The sequence below is a fragment of the Emydura macquarii genome, unplaced genomic scaffold (assembly GCF_026122565.2).
Source record: "Emydura macquarii macquarii isolate MOO-44397 ecotype Brisbane River unplaced genomic scaffold, CSIRO-AGI_Emac_v2 contig_3044, whole genome shotgun sequence".
NCBI lineage: Eukaryota > Metazoa > Chordata > Testudines > Chelidae > Emydura > Emydura macquarii.
In genome coordinates, this window is record NW_027133181.1 from 2274336 (window position 1) to 2292570 (window position 18235).

General features: G+C 36.7%; 1 protein-coding gene across 1 annotated transcript in view; it reads left to right on the plus strand.

Annotated features, from left to right (window-relative positions):
* FAT4 (FAT atypical cadherin 4) overlaps positions 1-18235 on the plus strand; it is a 211982-nt gene that overhangs the window by 176755 nt on the left and 16992 nt on the right. The window contains exons 10-14 of the mRNA XM_067530230.1: positions 6053-6157; positions 8675-8982; positions 13211-13296; positions 15260-15439; positions 17147-17271. Of these exons, the coding sequence (XP_067386331.1) occupies positions 6053-6157; positions 8675-8982; positions 13211-13296; positions 15260-15439; positions 17147-17271 (804 nt within the window). The remainder of the gene's footprint in view (positions 1-6052; positions 6158-8674; positions 8983-13210; positions 13297-15259; positions 15440-17146; positions 17272-18235) is intronic.

Sequence of the window (18235 nt, forward strand, 5' to 3'; positions counted from 1 at the left end):
AATCTTAGAAGAGAAACTTTGTGAAAAATGCCCTGAAGACTGTGCTTAGAAAACCGGGATATGCCAAACTTGTGAGTTTAATTAAGTCACAAGGAACATATCTAAGTAAGGCAATGGAACTGAGCATTTAAGGCCAGAACATTAGGGTTGCCACCTTTCTAAATGCTGGTAACCAGACCCCCGAGGCCCCTACCCCGCCCCTGTGCTGCGTATTCCCCGAAACTCCCCCTCGTCGCTCACTCCTTCCCCTATCCCCCCGCTTGCTGGATTGTCTCAAGGAACCTGCCTGCAGGTAGGAGGCAACCCCAGCTGAGCAAGGGTTGGGGTTAATGACCCAGCTCCTCCCTCCACCCCACAGTAACCAGTCTTTTGGTTTGGCTGCCATTTAGGATTGCCAGGTCCCAAAAATCAGACACCTGGCTCGGGACCTGGGAACCCTAAATGGCACCCAGACACAGAAGCCAAAAACCAGGCTGTCCGAATAAAACCCTTACAAGTGGCAACCCTACTTCCCTTCTCTATCTCCCTGTCCCCTTCCTTTCCCCACCCAATCCCCTTTCCTCACCCTACTGGCTGCTGCCCCATCCCACTTCCCCATCCCCTATCCCTTTCTCCTCCCCTGTCCCTATCCCCTTCCTCTTCCTACCCCATTCCCTTTCCTCTCCACACTGTGCTGTGCCCCATCCCCCTCCCCTGTCCCATTCCCCTATGCCCTTCCCTATCCCATTCTCCTTCCTTCCCCCCCTGCGTCTTCTTCCAGTCCCACTCTCTTGCCCTGCCCCTCCCCATGGGCACTCACCGTTGTACAGAAACAGGACCCAGCACATGGAGAAGAGAACGACAGACATTAAGATCCAGGAGGCAGTATCCCAGATCTGCCAGTCTGAGCCAGGGAAAGGGGTTGAGTGAGCTGGCACAGCATGGGAAGGACAGAACTCTCTCACCCTGACAGGCTGAGTGGAGCGAGTCCTACTTGGTGCTTGCAGAAATTGTGGAGGGCAGTGAGGGACAATGCCCCTCCAAATTATACCCCTGGCTGGCACGGGTTGATGACCCAGTGCACACCGCCCTCTTCCCTCCCCCCCCCCGGTAACTGGACTTTTAGTGTCAGGTCAACAGTGCTAACTGACACTACCAGGTTCCCTTTTCAACTGGAAAGTCCAGTTAAAAACTGAATACCTGGAAACCCTAAACCAGATTGAGAATCTGTTACATTGGTGAACAGTGTGTCGCCCAAGTAATCCCATTGGAGTGAATGGGATTACTCAAGTGATTAACTGCTGAGCAATGTGAGGAAGGAGTTCGCAGTCTGTCTTTTAATGATGTCTGTGTTCATTCTCTGATCATGGAAAACTGTCCTGTTTTTGTCTCTTCAGACAAAACAATTCAGTCTCTGAATACAAATGCATTTTATCCCAAACAGAACAGGAAAACAACAGTAAATTTGCAAACTTTTCCCACCAAACCCAGATTTATATGTGAGAATTGAAATCTAGCTGTCTCCTCACTCCAGATGAAATTCACATACAGTTAAACCATTATATTAGAGCTCAAACAAGCATAATCTACATACATCTTTTAACATCCGATTGTGTCAACTATCACATCTGTAGGCTACCCCAGTAAAGAGATGGGAGAGGTAACCACGCTGCGTTTTCTAAAAATATTTTTGTTAGTAAAGCTGGAAAGCTAATGTTTGTGTGCTAAGATTTGTACAATAGATATAGGTAACCTCAAACAGCTTCCAACAGCCATCTTTTTTTTTTTTTTTTAAATTACCCGCTACAGAAATTTCCTCTCCAAACCCAAATTTCTCCCCAGAACTGGCTGATAGTCAGGATGGAAAGATATTCAGTTCTGGAGAAGGGATATATTTAAGGTCCAATATCTCATGAACCATCACAAGTGAAAACATGGCAAAGAGCAAAGAATCTCCACTTCTTATTGAGAAAAGATCATTTTATTCTTGACTTGGTGGATTTTGTTTCAGATCATTAATACTATGGTACCTGGGTTTATGGAAAATCTATTTTAGATCATTTTGGAGGTTTCTAAAATGAATTATTTTTTCACTCCCACCCAGTCTTCTGTGGTTGGATTCATGTACTAAGGCAGTTTGGCTTTACAGATAGAGAGCTACAATCATGGTACCAATAAAGGACTCAATTCCACTCCTATTGAACTAAATAGCAAAATCTTTTGAATTTATAGATATATATGTAGGCATGTCACTTATTTCTGGGTTTTTTTCTTCCTATCTCTTAATCTGTTTTTAATCTAAAATAAGAGTTTATCACTCACCACCTGGTTACTAGATTTTCTTAAAGGCCTTCTTATCAAAAGCATTTTTGAAAGTCCTTAGGCTAAGCATCCATAGAGTTAAATTGAAATAGCTCTCCAGTATTCTACTTTTGTTCCCCTGATTCTGATTTAAAGGGCTCTTGCCTTCTAGATGAGTGTGTTGTAACACTGATTTGAAGAGGATAAATGATCTGTACTGGTTCAAAGAAAACTTAGTTAAACCAGCACAGTTATTTCAAACATGAAGAAACATATTCCTCTCATGACTTTAGTGAGCAGCAGAGATAGACTTGGATTTGCTCTTTATTCTTAATAAATGTTAGTTTAAAAAGCCCCCTGGTCTAGTGTAATCAGAGGGTACTTTTTCTCCTGTGTCAAAACAATTGGAAGGAATGTAAACTAACTTTTACTGGTATCAGCAATTGTTCAAACAGTTGTTAAATGTGAAGAAAACATTGTTTAAAACTGTTTAAAATATGTATTGTGAAGTAGATATCTAAGTTCTTTAGCTGATTTAGCAGCTATGTCAACACTAATGAAGAAGAAAAAGATGAACATTGAGATTGCTTTAGTTAGATTAAGCTAATAAAGACTAGTGTTACTAGCTTTGTTTGAATTTTGAAAACTACTGTCAATGGGTCAGTTTATTATTTGTACCCTACTCTAGTAACATATTATCTCCTAGCTGAACACAATCAAAGATCAATATTTCTAGGATACTAGTTTTCAAGGTTTAAAGAAAACAGCTATATCTAAGATAAAAAAAGATTGCATTCCCTCTTGCATACAAGAAGAAAAACCAAAAAGTAAAATAAAAAACCAAAAACTATAAACTATAAAAAAGATACAGGCACTGGACCTGCTTCCCAGTACCTTTGGTGAATTTAAGAGTTTAATATTAGCCCAAAAGAATTTTCCCAGCACTCTCCTGCCAAACTGCTGATGCCTGATTTAGATGGTCTCTGCAGGATAGGTGGCTGAACCCTTATTTTTATTTAATTTTAAATGTATAGTCCATCACCAAAAGGTACTGAAAACAGGCAGACACATGTTGCAAAACTTCTAAGAACGCTAAACAAGTTAACACAATACAACACTGGTTTTCTAAATGGTTTAAGGAGATCCAAAATACTGAGAAATCTAGGACCTTGGCCAGAGAGAGAGTACTGCATACTGCACATTACCATCATGGGACATGAGTGACCTTCAGGTAACTAGAGCTTTGGTTATCTGGAGGTCAAATGCCCAAGATTATGCTAATTAAAAATTAAATTTGTCGCACTTAAAGGATAATAAGGTTATAAGGAATAGCCAGCATGGATTTTTCAAAAACAAAACATGCCAAATCAACTTAATTTCTTTCTTTGACAGGGTCACTAGCCTAGTGAATGGGGGGAAGCAGTAGACATGATATATTTTGATTTTAGTAAGGCATTTGACTCAGTCCCACATGAGATTCTCATAAGCAAATGTGCTCTAGATAAAATTACTATAAGGTGGCTGCTCAAAAAGTAGTTATCAATGGTTCACTGTTAAACTGGTTGGATGTATCTAGTGAGATACCTCGTGATCAGTCCTGGGTCCGGTACTATTCAATATTTTCATTAATGATTTAGATAATAGAGTGGAGAGTATGCTTATAAAGTTTGCAGAGGAAATCAAGCTCAAAGGCAAATTAGAGAATTGGTCTGAAATCAAGAAGATGAAATTCTATAAAGATAAGTGCAAAGTACTTCAATTTGGAAGGAAAAATCAAATGTACAGCTACAAAATGCGGAATAACTGGCTAGGAGGTAATGCTGCTGAAAAAGATCTGAGAGGTTATAGTGGATCACACATTGAATATGAGTCAACAATGTGATGCAGTTGCAAAAAAGGCTAATATTCTGGGGTGTATTAACATGTAATTGTCCTGCTCCTTGTGGCATTGATCAGGCCTCAACTGGAATACTGTGTCCAGTTATGGGTGCCACAATTGAGAAAAGATGTGGATAAATTGGAAAGAGTCCAGAGGACAGCAATAAAAATATAAAAGGTTTAGAAGACCTGACCTATGAGGAAAGGGTAAAAAAATGGGCATGACTAGTCTTGAGAAAAAAAAATAAGGGAGGACCTGATAATAATCTTCAAATATGTTAAGGACTGTTATAAACAGGATGGTAGTTGTTCCCCATGTCCACTGAAGGTAGGACATGAATTAATGGGCTTAATCTGCAGCATCGGAGATTTAGGGTAGATACTAGGAAGAATTTTCTAATTCAAAGAATAATTAAGTTCTGAAACAGGCTTCCAAAGGAGGTTGTGGAATCCCCATCACTGAAGGTTTTTTAAGATCAGGTTAGACAAATAACTGTCAGGAATGGTCTAAGTTTACTTGGCCCTGCCTCAGCACAGGAGGGTGGGATTGATGATTTCTAGAGGTTCCTTCCAGCCCTACATTTCTATCATTCTATGCAGTATTCTAACAAAGTTTAATATTTGTATTGTGGTAAAAGTAAGACAATTATTAATAGTGTAATAAGTAGTGCTTGTAAATAGTATGCCAGCTACCTAGCCGTTTCTGGCTTATTTTGTAAGCATAATGGCATAAGTGAGTTTTAAGGGGAGATTTGAAGAAGGTTAATTGGCTTTGCAGACTTGTTAGGGGTGTCATGAGAAAAAATATAAAAATGATTGTTGCAATTTTTACTAATTGGCAATAAAGACTAGACAGAATGGAGGCAGGTGTCAACATGTAAACTGTATGAGATGATAATAGGGTGCAGCTAAGCCATGAAGGAAATTAAAAGTGAAAAAAGTAGTTTATGCTTGGTGCACTGAAAAAGGAAGAACCACTGGAGGGATGCAGAGACGGAGATGATGGGTTAAGAAAATGGGAGTTACTTAGGTCATGCACCACTACGGTGTCTGAGCACCTTAGAGAAGAGAAATCTCATGTATTGTTTAAATCAAGGATATGGTTATTGTTTACATAAGAACAGCATTTTAATTTGGTGTTCCTGTATATACTTGTGATAGCTCTTATAATTTCTCTTCTTGCGGTTATTCTTTCATAGAGCCCCATTACCAGTATTCAGAGTCTGCAAAAAAACCTCACTTGTACTTTAGGTTACATTCCTTGTTGAAATGAATGATGTGGCGTCAGTTTATTCTCTAGTGAATAATATTTACCACATGTGACAATGTCTGTTTAGAAAAGAACTGGATCAGAAATAACATGCTTTAACTCTAGAGGACCATGGTCCCTCTAAGTCAGGAAGGAGATCACACAATTGATGGGAAAATATATGAAAAATCTTATAATAGCTGCCTGTGTTAAACATGCTACATTTATACTATTTCAAGTTAGGCTTTCTTTATTCTTGATTCCAATCACCCTGATGAGTTCAGTGCACTTAAAAGAAATAGGTATAATAATAATTTCCTGCTATATATTTGACACTGTCAGTGCACTTTACAAACATCCATTTTTTTCAGCCTCACAACTCCCTCTGTGAGATAATAAATTGAGACACTGAGGAGTTAAATAAATTTCTCAAGGTCATACAGTAAATCTGTAGCATAGTCAGGAATAGAATCTCAATCTCTTGACTCCCAGTCCTGTGGCTGATCCAGGGGATCATTCTTCCTTTCTAAGGCACAGCTGGAAAATATATTCAGGGTTCATAAGCTAGTTGTCTAAATGTGAGACCTGTGTTGAAACTGACATGAAAACTCTTACATGGAAGTTCATTTGGTTACCTGATTGCAGGAAAAACCTGTGAGTCTGCTGTCAATTACTGTGAATGCAACCCCTGTTTCAATGGAGGATCCTGTCAAAGTGGACTGGAAGGATATTATTGCCATTGTCCATTTGGTGAGTTGTTTATTTTTTCTTAGTTAACCTTTCACCGAAATACCAACTTCCACAGGTTGACTTAAATAAAAGCTATATTTAATTATGTCAATTTCAGTTTATCAAAATAAATCACATGCCTATCCTAAACACAAAGGGTCCCACGGCACACAGTTAAAATATAGTCCAGTTAAGAGCAAAAACCATCTATTTAAAGAAATCCTTAGTGATTTGTAATATCACTTTCTGTTTCTTCTATGTGTGAGCAAAATGGAAAGTTAGGAGCTTTTTTCTGGTATACACAGAGGGCCAGATTTTTATTGGTCCTTGGATACGTGTGTATGTGTGCGCATGTACGCACGCATGCAAGGAGCCTTTCACTATGTATGCTCACCTCACAATCATAGCTGCCTTCCTGTGCCCTGTCCTCTCTTTACACCAGCCCACAGAGGGCCAGGCTGCTGAGGTTGCAGCTGTTCACTCATCACTTCCTGCACAATCCCTCCCTGAACTCCCCTGGATTGTCTGAGCTCCAGGTTGCCCCCAGATAGGGATTCTGTAAAGCTACAGTTTTTCCTTATTTTCTTTTGGGGTCCAGAAAAGAGCGGCAGCCATTTCTCAGACACAGAGAGAAAAGCCCAGAAATGTTTTGAGTGCTAGGTTGTGCAGCCCTTACTTGAACTGGAGAGCATTTCTTCACATCAGGAGTCCCACTGAGTGCAGGTCACACCACTGAGTTCTATATAAATATATATAGTAGGTGTAAAAATTGCAATTCATCTGTTGTGAATTCCACAACCAAATTCTGTTGCTGTACACACTAATAATTTGAAAAGAAGGCATCATATTCTATTTTCTAGCTATAGAAGAGAAGATTCTGTTGTATTTCAGTGTTCTTACAAAGTAATCACATTTGTATTCACAACTCCTCAAACATATGCAGGCAAGGAATCAGCAAACATAATGAACTCTTCTATTGATGAGCAGCATAATCCCACATATTGAGTATGGCACTTATTTTTATAGTTATTAGACCTTGCTAAAAAGCATTAGAAAAGATGTGGAAAGATCAAAACACATTATTATTCCACATTAATCCTAATCCTAATTAGTCCTATTCATTGCATACTGTTAAAACTTTGCAGTGTTCCTAGCCCTAAATTCTAAGAATAAAATCAAGAAATCATACAGTCCTATCAATATATTTTTATAATTACTTGAAGTTAATTATCACTAGTTTCTATCAGGAATTGAGCAGTCAGTAATGATACAAAACATAAAAGGTAGCTTCAGGGATCTTGGTACAGTCACACAAAACTGAACTCAGATCCATTGTAGATTGTCTTTTTTCATGTAGAAAAGAATGATGTTAAATAAAACAAATTAAACAGAAAAAGAAAAAAAATGAAAAAAAAAATATTTTAAAAGGCAGCCAAAAAAGTAACACTATTTTAGAAAAATGTTTCTCAAAACACAATTTTAACTGTTTTGGTGTGTGAACTTTCATCTGTCTTGCACTTGTAATGAATTGATTATCCTATTTTATATAGTTTTTTCTCAGAGTCACTCATTTTCTATATTTGTAATCATATTTAATTATAAATGCATCTAACTTTCAGAGATTAAGATAGAAAACAAGAAAAGTAATCACACAATTCAATGACATTTGGAAAGAAATGTATGGAGTGCACATACATATTCAGATTAAATCAAAGACTGAGAAAGTGCAAGGCTCAGATGTTTGTAGTCAGATTATAGCAAGAAAAAAATATGCACAACATCCTAGACAAGGTTTAGTAAATTTTATGTTTATTGTGGACTTGAACACTAAGGATTAATAGATAATGTATAGCCAATCTCAAGAAGGAATGAAACAATCACAATTTAATAAGATGCATTCCATCTTGACTTGAATTTATCTTCATGTTATTTGACACAAATCCATAAATATTTGTGGGGAAAATACTTTGGCTTAGCACTGCAGTAACAATAAAATTAATGTAAAAAACTAAATAGAAAAAGAACTAGCACAAATAAATACAAACACAAAGTTGGTGGAGGGAGGAGAAAAACCAAGTTGCATCAACTAGTTGGCTGTAAATCACTCTCAGATTGTACAAGTAGAATGGGAAACAATGGAAAGTGAATATCTATCTCTATATATTCCATAACAAATCCATCCCTATATCTGGATGAAAATACATTATGCCTATTAATATCTCTCTTTGACACAATCTCAACTCAAAAGTCTTTTTAAAACCCCTCTAGAAGCTAACGAAAGTATGCTTTGCTTTTTATCCAATTGTCTGTAATTTAATTTTTAGTTTTGGAATGTATGTACTTTAAAACATAACACTTTGGGTAGTAACTCTTTTTTGACCAAGATATATATATTTTTATTTATGGATTTTTAAGATGCTTTTTAAGAAAGTTCACATCATAAACACATCTAAAAGCACTGTACTACTTGGTTTATGTCATGGACTTTGATTAAATGGGGTAAGAACAATTTGATAACAGACATTTTTCCTTTTATAGGTGTCTTTGGAAATCATTGTGAATTGAATAGCTATGGATTTGAAGAGTTGTCCTACATGGAATTTCCCAGTATGGATCCAAACAACAATTATATTTATATAAAGTTTGCAACCATTAAAAGTAATGCCTTAATGCTGTATAACTATGACAACCAGACTGGAGAGCGGGCAGAATTTCTGGCTCTGGAAATAACAGAAGAAAGGCTAAGATTCTCCTACAACCTTGGCAGTGGCACGTATAAACTTACCACAACGAAGAAAGTGTCTGATGGCCAGTTTCATACTGTTATTGCCCGGAGGGCTGGAATGGTAAGAAATGCTGCACTGAGAATTAAGTAAAAGCTCTTTCAGTTCCAAGTCACTTTGGCTTCCATGTAAATGAACATAAAAAGTGGTAAGGTTGTATTCTCTAGCTTTACCTCCAACTTTGGAAAAATGCTCTAATTTGTATCTTGCCCAAATGGCTTGAAGAATTATAATGGTTTGCTCAGAATTTAAAAAAAAAAAAAGTCTGAATGTGAAAAAATGGGAACAAGAATACTTAATGAGCTGAAGAGTTATCCAGAAGACTAATTAACTATTGCAGACAATGGGGACGATTATTAGTAAAGACTAATTATCTAGTGATGTGGGAAGATTATTAGTGAAGACTAATTACCTAGTGATACTACAGTGAATCCTAAGACTGTGAGTGTAGATGCTTCACCATAATATAGCTGCAATAGAGATGGGTAGATTTCTTGGGATCTTAGGGTTTTGTGAGCTGCCTAAACTTTTAGAGATGCTACAAAACTTGTCATGCTTGCAGTTTTTTTCCTCTATAATTTATACCCGTGTATTTTTTCAAAGATGTTCAAGATTTTTAAAACAAACCTTTTTTACTTGAAAGGAAGCCTATGCAATGAATCAGGGAAAGAAGAACTGCCCTAAAATCTAGGCTGATACAAGTGGTTATCTTATACTCTCAATGATACTCTGCCTTTTTCCATTTTTCACTGGGGTTTTTTTCAGTGGATTTTTTTCTTTTTGCTATTTCTCTGTTCTCCTTTCTTAACAGTATCTCCTCAGCAATGTCCCCTCCATCCCTGAAACTAAAATCAGTCCATGAGGACAATACATGGCTGGGACTCCGTTTTGTTTTGCATGTCAGGCTAGAAGCAATAGGGGGAAAAGGGAATGGCTGTTCTTCACAGTACTCTACAGTTTTCCTACGATTAAATGGAGAAGTCATTGCTGCTTGGATACAGCATAATTGTATCATTAAACTCAGCTCCATGCTCAGGGAACCTTACTGAAAAGACACAGCACAGGCACTGTGTGGGTCCAATAGTAGTTCAACCACTGAGCCAACCATGCTGCTATTACAGGAGTGGTGTGCCTCAGGGGTAGAATCTAGGGGTGTCCAAGAACACAGATATTCTAAGAGCAGCTGGGTGCTGTATTATCTGTGCATCCGGGATTCTGCCCAGCAGAGAGGCTCTGCCATTTGCTCCTTTCTCTGAAAGGAACTTGAGCCTGAAACTCTTTGCATTTATTTTCAGCTCAGAGTTATTGACTCGGTTTTTTCACTTGTCATGTGTACTTGTGCTGGAAGTGGGTAGTTTGCCCCTAAATTTGATTTTTCTTTTATGAGTGTTTGTATAGTGTCAGTCAGTGTCTTCCTGAAGGATAATTACAAATGTGGAGAATGGTTTTGTCTTAGAACATATTAATTTTAGATATTTCACATATTAGGGTTCCAATTTTCAAATATAGATCCTTAACCAGAAACTAGGTGTTGATTTAGTATGGATTTAGTATGGATTTTATTAACTGCTATATATTAACTATACCATTCATGCTTAAATAAAGATGTATGTGCCTAACTATAGGTACACTAGTTAAAAATTTGTAACAAACAAGCAAGAAAGAATAAACAACATGTAGTCAGGTCATGGGTCTATAGAAGGAGCTCTACTATACATGAAAGGTCTAAGTACATTTTTTCTAGAAAATTACCTTTGTGAATGCCTGAAATTAAAAGCCAGCCTCAAGGAACACTTGATTCTGATACATATTTTCTGTATTGAAATTTTTCTTCACCATGTCAGCTGTTTACAAACACAAGATGTGAAAAGAATCACTTTTGTCTTAAGTATTTGCTGTAGGAAAAAATATCTCCCACATGTCAAAAAATGTATAAAATAACCTCCCTACAGGATTTCAAATCTGTCATTTCCTACAGTGCAGTGGGATTTTTTCGGAAACTGGTAAAATCATTAAGTTGTCAGTTTTGAGATATTACAGAGTGACAGGATAGAAACTCTCATAACTTGAAGCGGTAACTGTAGAGTAATGCTAAAGTAACAAGCAGGAGCATTTGACTAATGTTAGAAAATAAATCGTATGAACTCTGTTCCAAGCAAAACACGGTCTCAGATATCCAGCCCTTCAGATGGACTTGTAGCTCATCCTTGTTTTCAGAATATGTATCATTTTAAATTAGTGGAAATTACATTTATTGAGATTAGTACAAACAAAATCTGATCTTTCGTTTTTGTTGTTAATGTACTCTTAAAATATGTATATATGTGATACCATATAAACTAGCCAACTAATTTTATGTGCTCTATGAACTGTTTCATTTATACTCAATATATAATGTACTTAGCCATGGCTGGCTTATGTTTCTCAAGAGGGATAGGTGGTTCATTATGTATGGAAAGAAATGCAAGATACACTTCCATTTTAAAAATAAAAGAGGAAAGAAATACATAATTTGAAATTGATAAATGATTTAATAATTGATTTATATTTGAGAGCCATGAATTAATTGGTCAATATAATATATCAGTTCATGATGTGTATTTGGAAATAAAATGTGGAGATTTCACAAGAATTTCAGCCAGACATTGTTAGTGGTGAGTGCACTGAATTGTAAATGAAAAAAATTAAAATATATTACACAAGAATGACAGTGATAGCTTTTAGTGTTTGTACAGCTCCTGTACAGTTACCTAAACATAAACATAGACCAAACTGTTGTCAAGTAGTAACATTTGATTTAAATTTACCATAAGCTGCTTCCATGTATTTTGTTGTAATATCGGAGCTGAAATATACATCTAGAAGATCACATTTGTGTTTTGAAAATGTGACTTATGGAGTAATTAACCTTCAATTTTGTTATGTACATTGTATCAGTTATTAGTAGGTTAGTGGGGGAAGTGGCTAATGGAACCAGACCTATTTGAGATTGCTTGGAAGAAGAATGCTCTGAGTACAGCTGACAGACCACTCCACTGATAGCTGCTTTGGTAGCACATTTTGTCACTGATTGATAAGGTGGCTCCCAAATGTCCTCTTTCGATACATCAACCTCACAGGTCACTTTAGTATACAAGCGATTTACAACAAATGAAGTATGAAGGCAGCTAGAGTCCTGATAGTGGAAGTCTCAGACTTTGAAAATATAGCAACAGAAGGAGTGTTAAAGGTCTTATACTGTGACTGGGCAGGAGGAGATCTTCTTTCTATCATAGTAGTGTCTGCAAAGTTCCGATCAATACACTATGTTCTCCCAGCTGTTTTTCTGGGGAAGTATGATGCCTATGAGAGAATCTTCATCTTGGGTGAATCTTGCAGGGTGTGTGGTTTTGAAAATTGGTCCAGTTTGTTTATTACAGGTTTTTACTGATAACGTTTGTACTGTGCCCCAGGCTTTGGGTAGACATACTTTCAATCAAAATGAAAATATATATTTGACACAATGGTCTAGTCCATGAAGGAACTAACATTGAGCCTAGTGGGTCTTTTATGAACAGTACAAGAGCAGTATACAGTATGGCTCAAAATTATTTCAATTTCATAAGGGGAAGAAATCCCTTACCTAACTCATACAGACACTTTCTGTATGGTCAAGTCACTGAACTGCTCTGTGTCTCGGTATCCCCATTTGTGAAAGGGGATAATAACATTAAATTCCTCACAATGATGGTGGTGTGTTAAATTCATTAGTGTCTATAACGTATTTTGAGACCCTCCAAGTTAGAAAGCATTCTGGTGGTATTTATATGGTAAACTTGGGTTTGACTTCAGAATAGAGGTCTGAAACTTCTGTTACAATAAAAAATTTACTTTCAAGAGTGATAAAAAGATTAATTTTAAGGCATGCAAAACATCTGGGCCTGCATTTTGAAGGTGCAAATACCTGTGCCAGCTTTTATTCTCGTGCATATTTTTTCAGTATTTTAAATCCTGTTCAGATACAAGTGTTACCATGGTTTTCTAGGTGCAGAGTCAAGGGCAGTAGGCATATAGGTATTAAAATACTTAAAAGGCATATGTAAGAATTTGGACCTGAAAGTTGTAGGCATATGTTTAAGTGTGTACAATTTTGTGAATGCACAAGGCAGGAAAATCTGGTACAACGTGACTGACTAAACCCTTGGATTTTTTTTTTTTTATATTTAATAATAAAAGAAATGTTAAAGTAGTAAACATGAGATCGGACATTCAGTCCTTATACTACTAAACACGTTTTTGTGTTGCTTTGCAGGCAGCATCCTTGACAGTGGACTCCTGTTCTGAGGACCAGGAACCAGGCTATTGTACTGTTAGTAATATGGCTGTTTCCACTGACTGGTAAGGAATATTTCATTTTGCTCTATGTTATAAAAATGTTAAAATCTTTATAATTAGGAGAAATGTAGAATAGCTGGTATGTCAGACCTGCTAATAGTGGGATGGCTTGGGCCTTTAGGCATAGCCCAGTACGAGGGATGTTTGCATAAACTGTACCACAGCAGGACTGGCCCAAGGAGGCATTTTACCTGAGGCAGAATTCCCTTCCTGTTTCCTTCTTGTTTCAGAGTGTATCAATTTTCAGCTGGCCTATAGCAGCAGCAAATTAAAACTCTGCATATCCTTCTCCTACTGTGGTCTAGCTCAATTCTACTGGCTGGTGCCCTGTGGGAGGGAGAGGGGTGGAGCCAAGACCGCCCACTCCCCAACTCTTCCTGTCCACTAGCTCTGACAGACATACAACTTTGGGTAGCTTGAAAAGTGCCGTAATGGGAGTTCTTATTTGTCTTCATTAGCCATAGTCAAAATTCACAATCTAGCTCAAATTGATGATCAAACCAAAATATCAGACAGTCATAATCACTGATGCTTTAAAAGGTAAAAGAAAACTATAGCCAGTCATAATCTGCTTACTGATAAAGGCATTAAAGACTTTAAAATACTGTACTCCTAAATCAGATGTTTTCTGACTGGCTAGTGAACAGAATCTGGGGTTCACAGTATTGCAGAAGTAGGATCATTAGAATAGAGTTTTGTCTCAGGATAAATAACTCTCATTACAGAATTAAAATGGCTTTGCTTTAAAGCTTAGATTCCCATTTAGCAATCACTCTATTTGTGGAACTTCTATTGTAGTCAAGCTGAGATATGCATATGGAGCATTCGCAGAATCAGGCTTATAGGGTGAAATCCTGGCACCATTGAAGTAGGAGGCAAAACTCCCATTGACTTCAATGGGGTCAGGATTTCACCCCACATTTTTTTAAATGTTCTAAGTTTAGCTTAGCAATCTCTTCTTAAAAGAAAGACTGTGTTCTTTAGTAACATTCTGTTTAGTTATTATATTTCAAATGAACTCACTCCACCTGTTTTTAGCCTGATTATTAGAATATTTTAAATTCTGCAGTGGCTATTGCTGGAAATTTTCCTGAACAAAACCTCTTGTGCCCTTGTTTTTACCAAAAAAAGCATATTTATCTAAACAAATATAGGAATACAGTCCCAAATTTATGATCCAGCAGTTAAATTATCTCCTAAATTTCACTCTGCTGCTGTTTAACTTTACTTTTTACTTCTTATGAACACATGAGAAATAGCACCAATCTCAGACCTACTATATATCCCAGCTGATTGCTACATGCTCAGCCTATGTAACTATTCTCAGTTTTTTCCATATATTTGGAATAATTTCCAAATGCCTTTATTGTTTTTATTTGCTGTTTTCACCTTTAGTGTGGGGGGAGGGAAGAAATGGGTTTTACTGACTTCGCCATACGGTAGTGTTGTCAGGATTAATTAGTTAATATTTTAAATACATTTTGAAGAAGAAAGGTGTTGTATTAATGCTAAGTATTGTTAATGTTACTATTTTCTAACCATTAATCTGTCTTATTTTTCATTTAGTCCTATATTTTCCCCATTAACAAAGCAGTATACTTCCTTATAAAATGGTGGCTCCAACTTGTAGATAAATATCACCTCTGATAATAAATATCATTGGGTCAAATCTTTATTCAATATTGACTCAAGCAAAACTCTCCATCAAGTTAAAGGAGATTTGCTTGAGTGAAAACTCAGTGAGAACTTCAGATTTCGGACCATTGTAATTATTTTTTCAGAGGTGGTTTTAACTAGAGCTGATTTGTCACTGTATGCAATAATTCTGTGATTGTAAAAAATGAACTATAGAAATTGTAGAAACTGAGCTGCAGAAAAGAAGGATTTTAGAAGATATGAGAATTATTCTATTATCTCTAATTTGTGTGCTGATATTAATGCACTGATTTTTCTGCTTCTCTTCTAGGACTCTTGACGTACAACCAAATCGAGTAACTGTTGGTGGCATCAGATCTCTAGAGCCAATACTTCAAAGGAGAGGACAGGTGGAAAGCCATGATTTTGTGGGCTGTATAATGGAGTTTGCAGTGAATGGACGTCCTCTGGAACCCAGCCAAGCTTTGGCAGCTCAAGGAATCCTAGATCGGTATGTCAGCTATACATAGTATCAGATACATAATATAGGAAAGTGGCAAAAGAGTTAAATGTTAATTAAGTCAAATGCCTGTGAATATGAATATACAACATACTATCAAATGTAAAGGACCAAGGAAGAATCTGAATTTGGAAATAAGATTACACAGAAATCAGAATTTGCAGAAACACAATTCCAATTCCACAAAGCAGCAACAGTACATTTCTACTGCTATTTATTATTTTTGTTATCCTGAAATGGAGTAGCTCTTTTTTAAAATATCCATGTAAATTCCACCTGGATTTGACTATCCTGGTTCACCAGATTTCCCATTTTTTTGTTTATCCCAAATGTCTGTTCTCTCACTTTCCCTCTCAAATATCCCTGAATTTCCCCCATATCATCTCCCTTCGTGAGCACTGTTTTAGAAATTATTGATTAGCTGAATCAGTTGTTTTTTAACATCTCACTATTTGACAGTAATGATAGTTATAGCAACAGTATAGCTTGCAAGCCCACCGTTCCTAGTTCATCTTTCCCCTTTTCACCTTCCAAGCTTGTGTTATTTCTTATTGCACAAGACTTCCTGAGCTTCTGTAGCTGAAGATGTCAACTTCAATAACATTCTTCTAGAAAATATCATCTTGGGACATTCCAGTGAAGTAAAAAACTGTCTTTGAATTTTATATCTTTCACAATCCAAGACTTGTGCCTGCCAATCAGGCCTTTTCCTTTAGTACCTTGGGCAGTCTAACAATGAAAGATGGCTTTCAGGTTTTCTTGGAGATTTGCCTGGCAGATTCAAAGTTAAACCACTCTATGTGCCTCCTTTTAAAAGGTTATTATCTAAGATAATATTGATGGGTCTTCACCCTCTTTAAATTATTATAAACATCTACAATGTATGTATCTGCTTAAAATTCTAGCAATGTCATCTTCTTCACGGACCACAAACTTCAACCGTAATCTTGTACGAGTTCTGAAAAACCTCGCAATTAATTTTAACTGTCTCAATCTTAGGCAAAGATTCTGACTGCATTACTCATTTATATCTAAAAATACTACTTTCAGTACAAGTTTATTACATGGTAGTTCCCTTCCCCCAACCCGTTTCAGATTTTATGTACAGTATGGATATTACAGATTTTTTTTCTATTACTTTGTTAGACCAAAAATTTGTGTAGACAAAGAATGAGACTGAAAGGTTGAGTGAAAGACCTGAGTACGACTTGAAGTCATGGAATGAAAGATGATCATTTTCATTGTTTTTGTTGTGTAACCCAAAGAGAATACTGCCATAAAGAAACTATACATGTTTGAGCACCGTAGTCTTTGAGAAGACTGTTGTTTTTTGAAGACATACATGAACACTGATATGAATATTATTTGCTAATTATACAAGTTAATATCTAATTTGTAGGAATATAAAACAGAGTTTTTGTTTTTCCTCCAATTTCCTCTGAAGTCTTCTCTCTTTTTCTAATACTGTTAGAACTTGGCACTGGAAACTGGGAACTGTTTAGATATATCAGATTTCTACAGTGCAGAGAACTTGCCACTATTACTTTTTACTACTTTACAAGAGGCTTTAAACAATTCATCCATGTGGGTTGGGGAGGAAGGAGTGGTATCACTTAAACACATGTGACACCATCCAGAAGGCTTGTTTTGTTTGTTTAAAGTACATACTTCAGTGACTACTCTTTTGATTTGTTTTAGATGCCCTAGATTAGAAGGAGCTTGTGCAATTAGCCCTTGCCAACACGGTGGCACCTGTGTTGATTACTGGTCATGGCAGCAATGTCATTGCAAAGATGGATTGACTGGGAAACACTGTGAAAAATGTATGTAGAAGGCTTAATTATCCTTCTGTTTAATCTACAGTTAATCACACAGTTTAATCAAGTGCAACTGGGTTTCATGTTTAGATACATAAGGTAATTAACTGTTGTTAAATGATGAAAATATGCTTGTATTCACTGTTGCAATAATTATGCAGAAAGGCAACACATTGACTTTTTGCCCTATCATCACTTTGAATATTGTAGAAAAAAAATTCAAATAACACATACATAAATGTAAGTATAAACAAGAGGAGCTCATTGATATTTTTCAAAAAGACCATAATTATGTCTACAATTATTAACTTGCAAGCAAATAGCTCTGCAGGTCAACATAGGGTTGCATAATGGAGCAAGCTAATTAATTTGTATTCAGATTTAATATATTATTGTGATTTCTCTGTGAAAGCCATTTAATTCTGTTCATGTCATATGTTCTATTTTCTTACATATTCCATTATAGTACTGCTTATTTATATGCTGCTGTTGTGCCAGTTTACAAATGAGTTTTGCTACAATTATGGTAGGATTTTGAGCGTTATGCTGTATAATTAATATTATATATATACCAGCCTAAAGTGTGCTAGGTCTTTTGCAAAACAAATAGGAAGACATTGTTCCTGCCCTAAAGAGAGTTCAGTTCAGTTTTAATCCAAGAACACAGCCCACAGTAAAGGGAAGCAGAAGCATCCCCAGAAAGGAATTGTAGCTCACAGAGCCAAAATTCCCTCCTTGTTTCCTCCTTGCTCCCAGGGTGTTTTAATTTACTCCTAATTTATACTAGCAGTAAATTAACTCACTCATTCACTCACTCACAGTCACACACCACTGCTGGCTCACGCCCGCCAATCTCTGGATTCCCGAAAGGTGAAGTGGCCAAAGACTATAAGAGTGAAGCGAAGGCTTCACACACACCTGTTTCTACCCCAACTAAAGAATTAGACAAAGAATTCTCAACTCTTCTCCT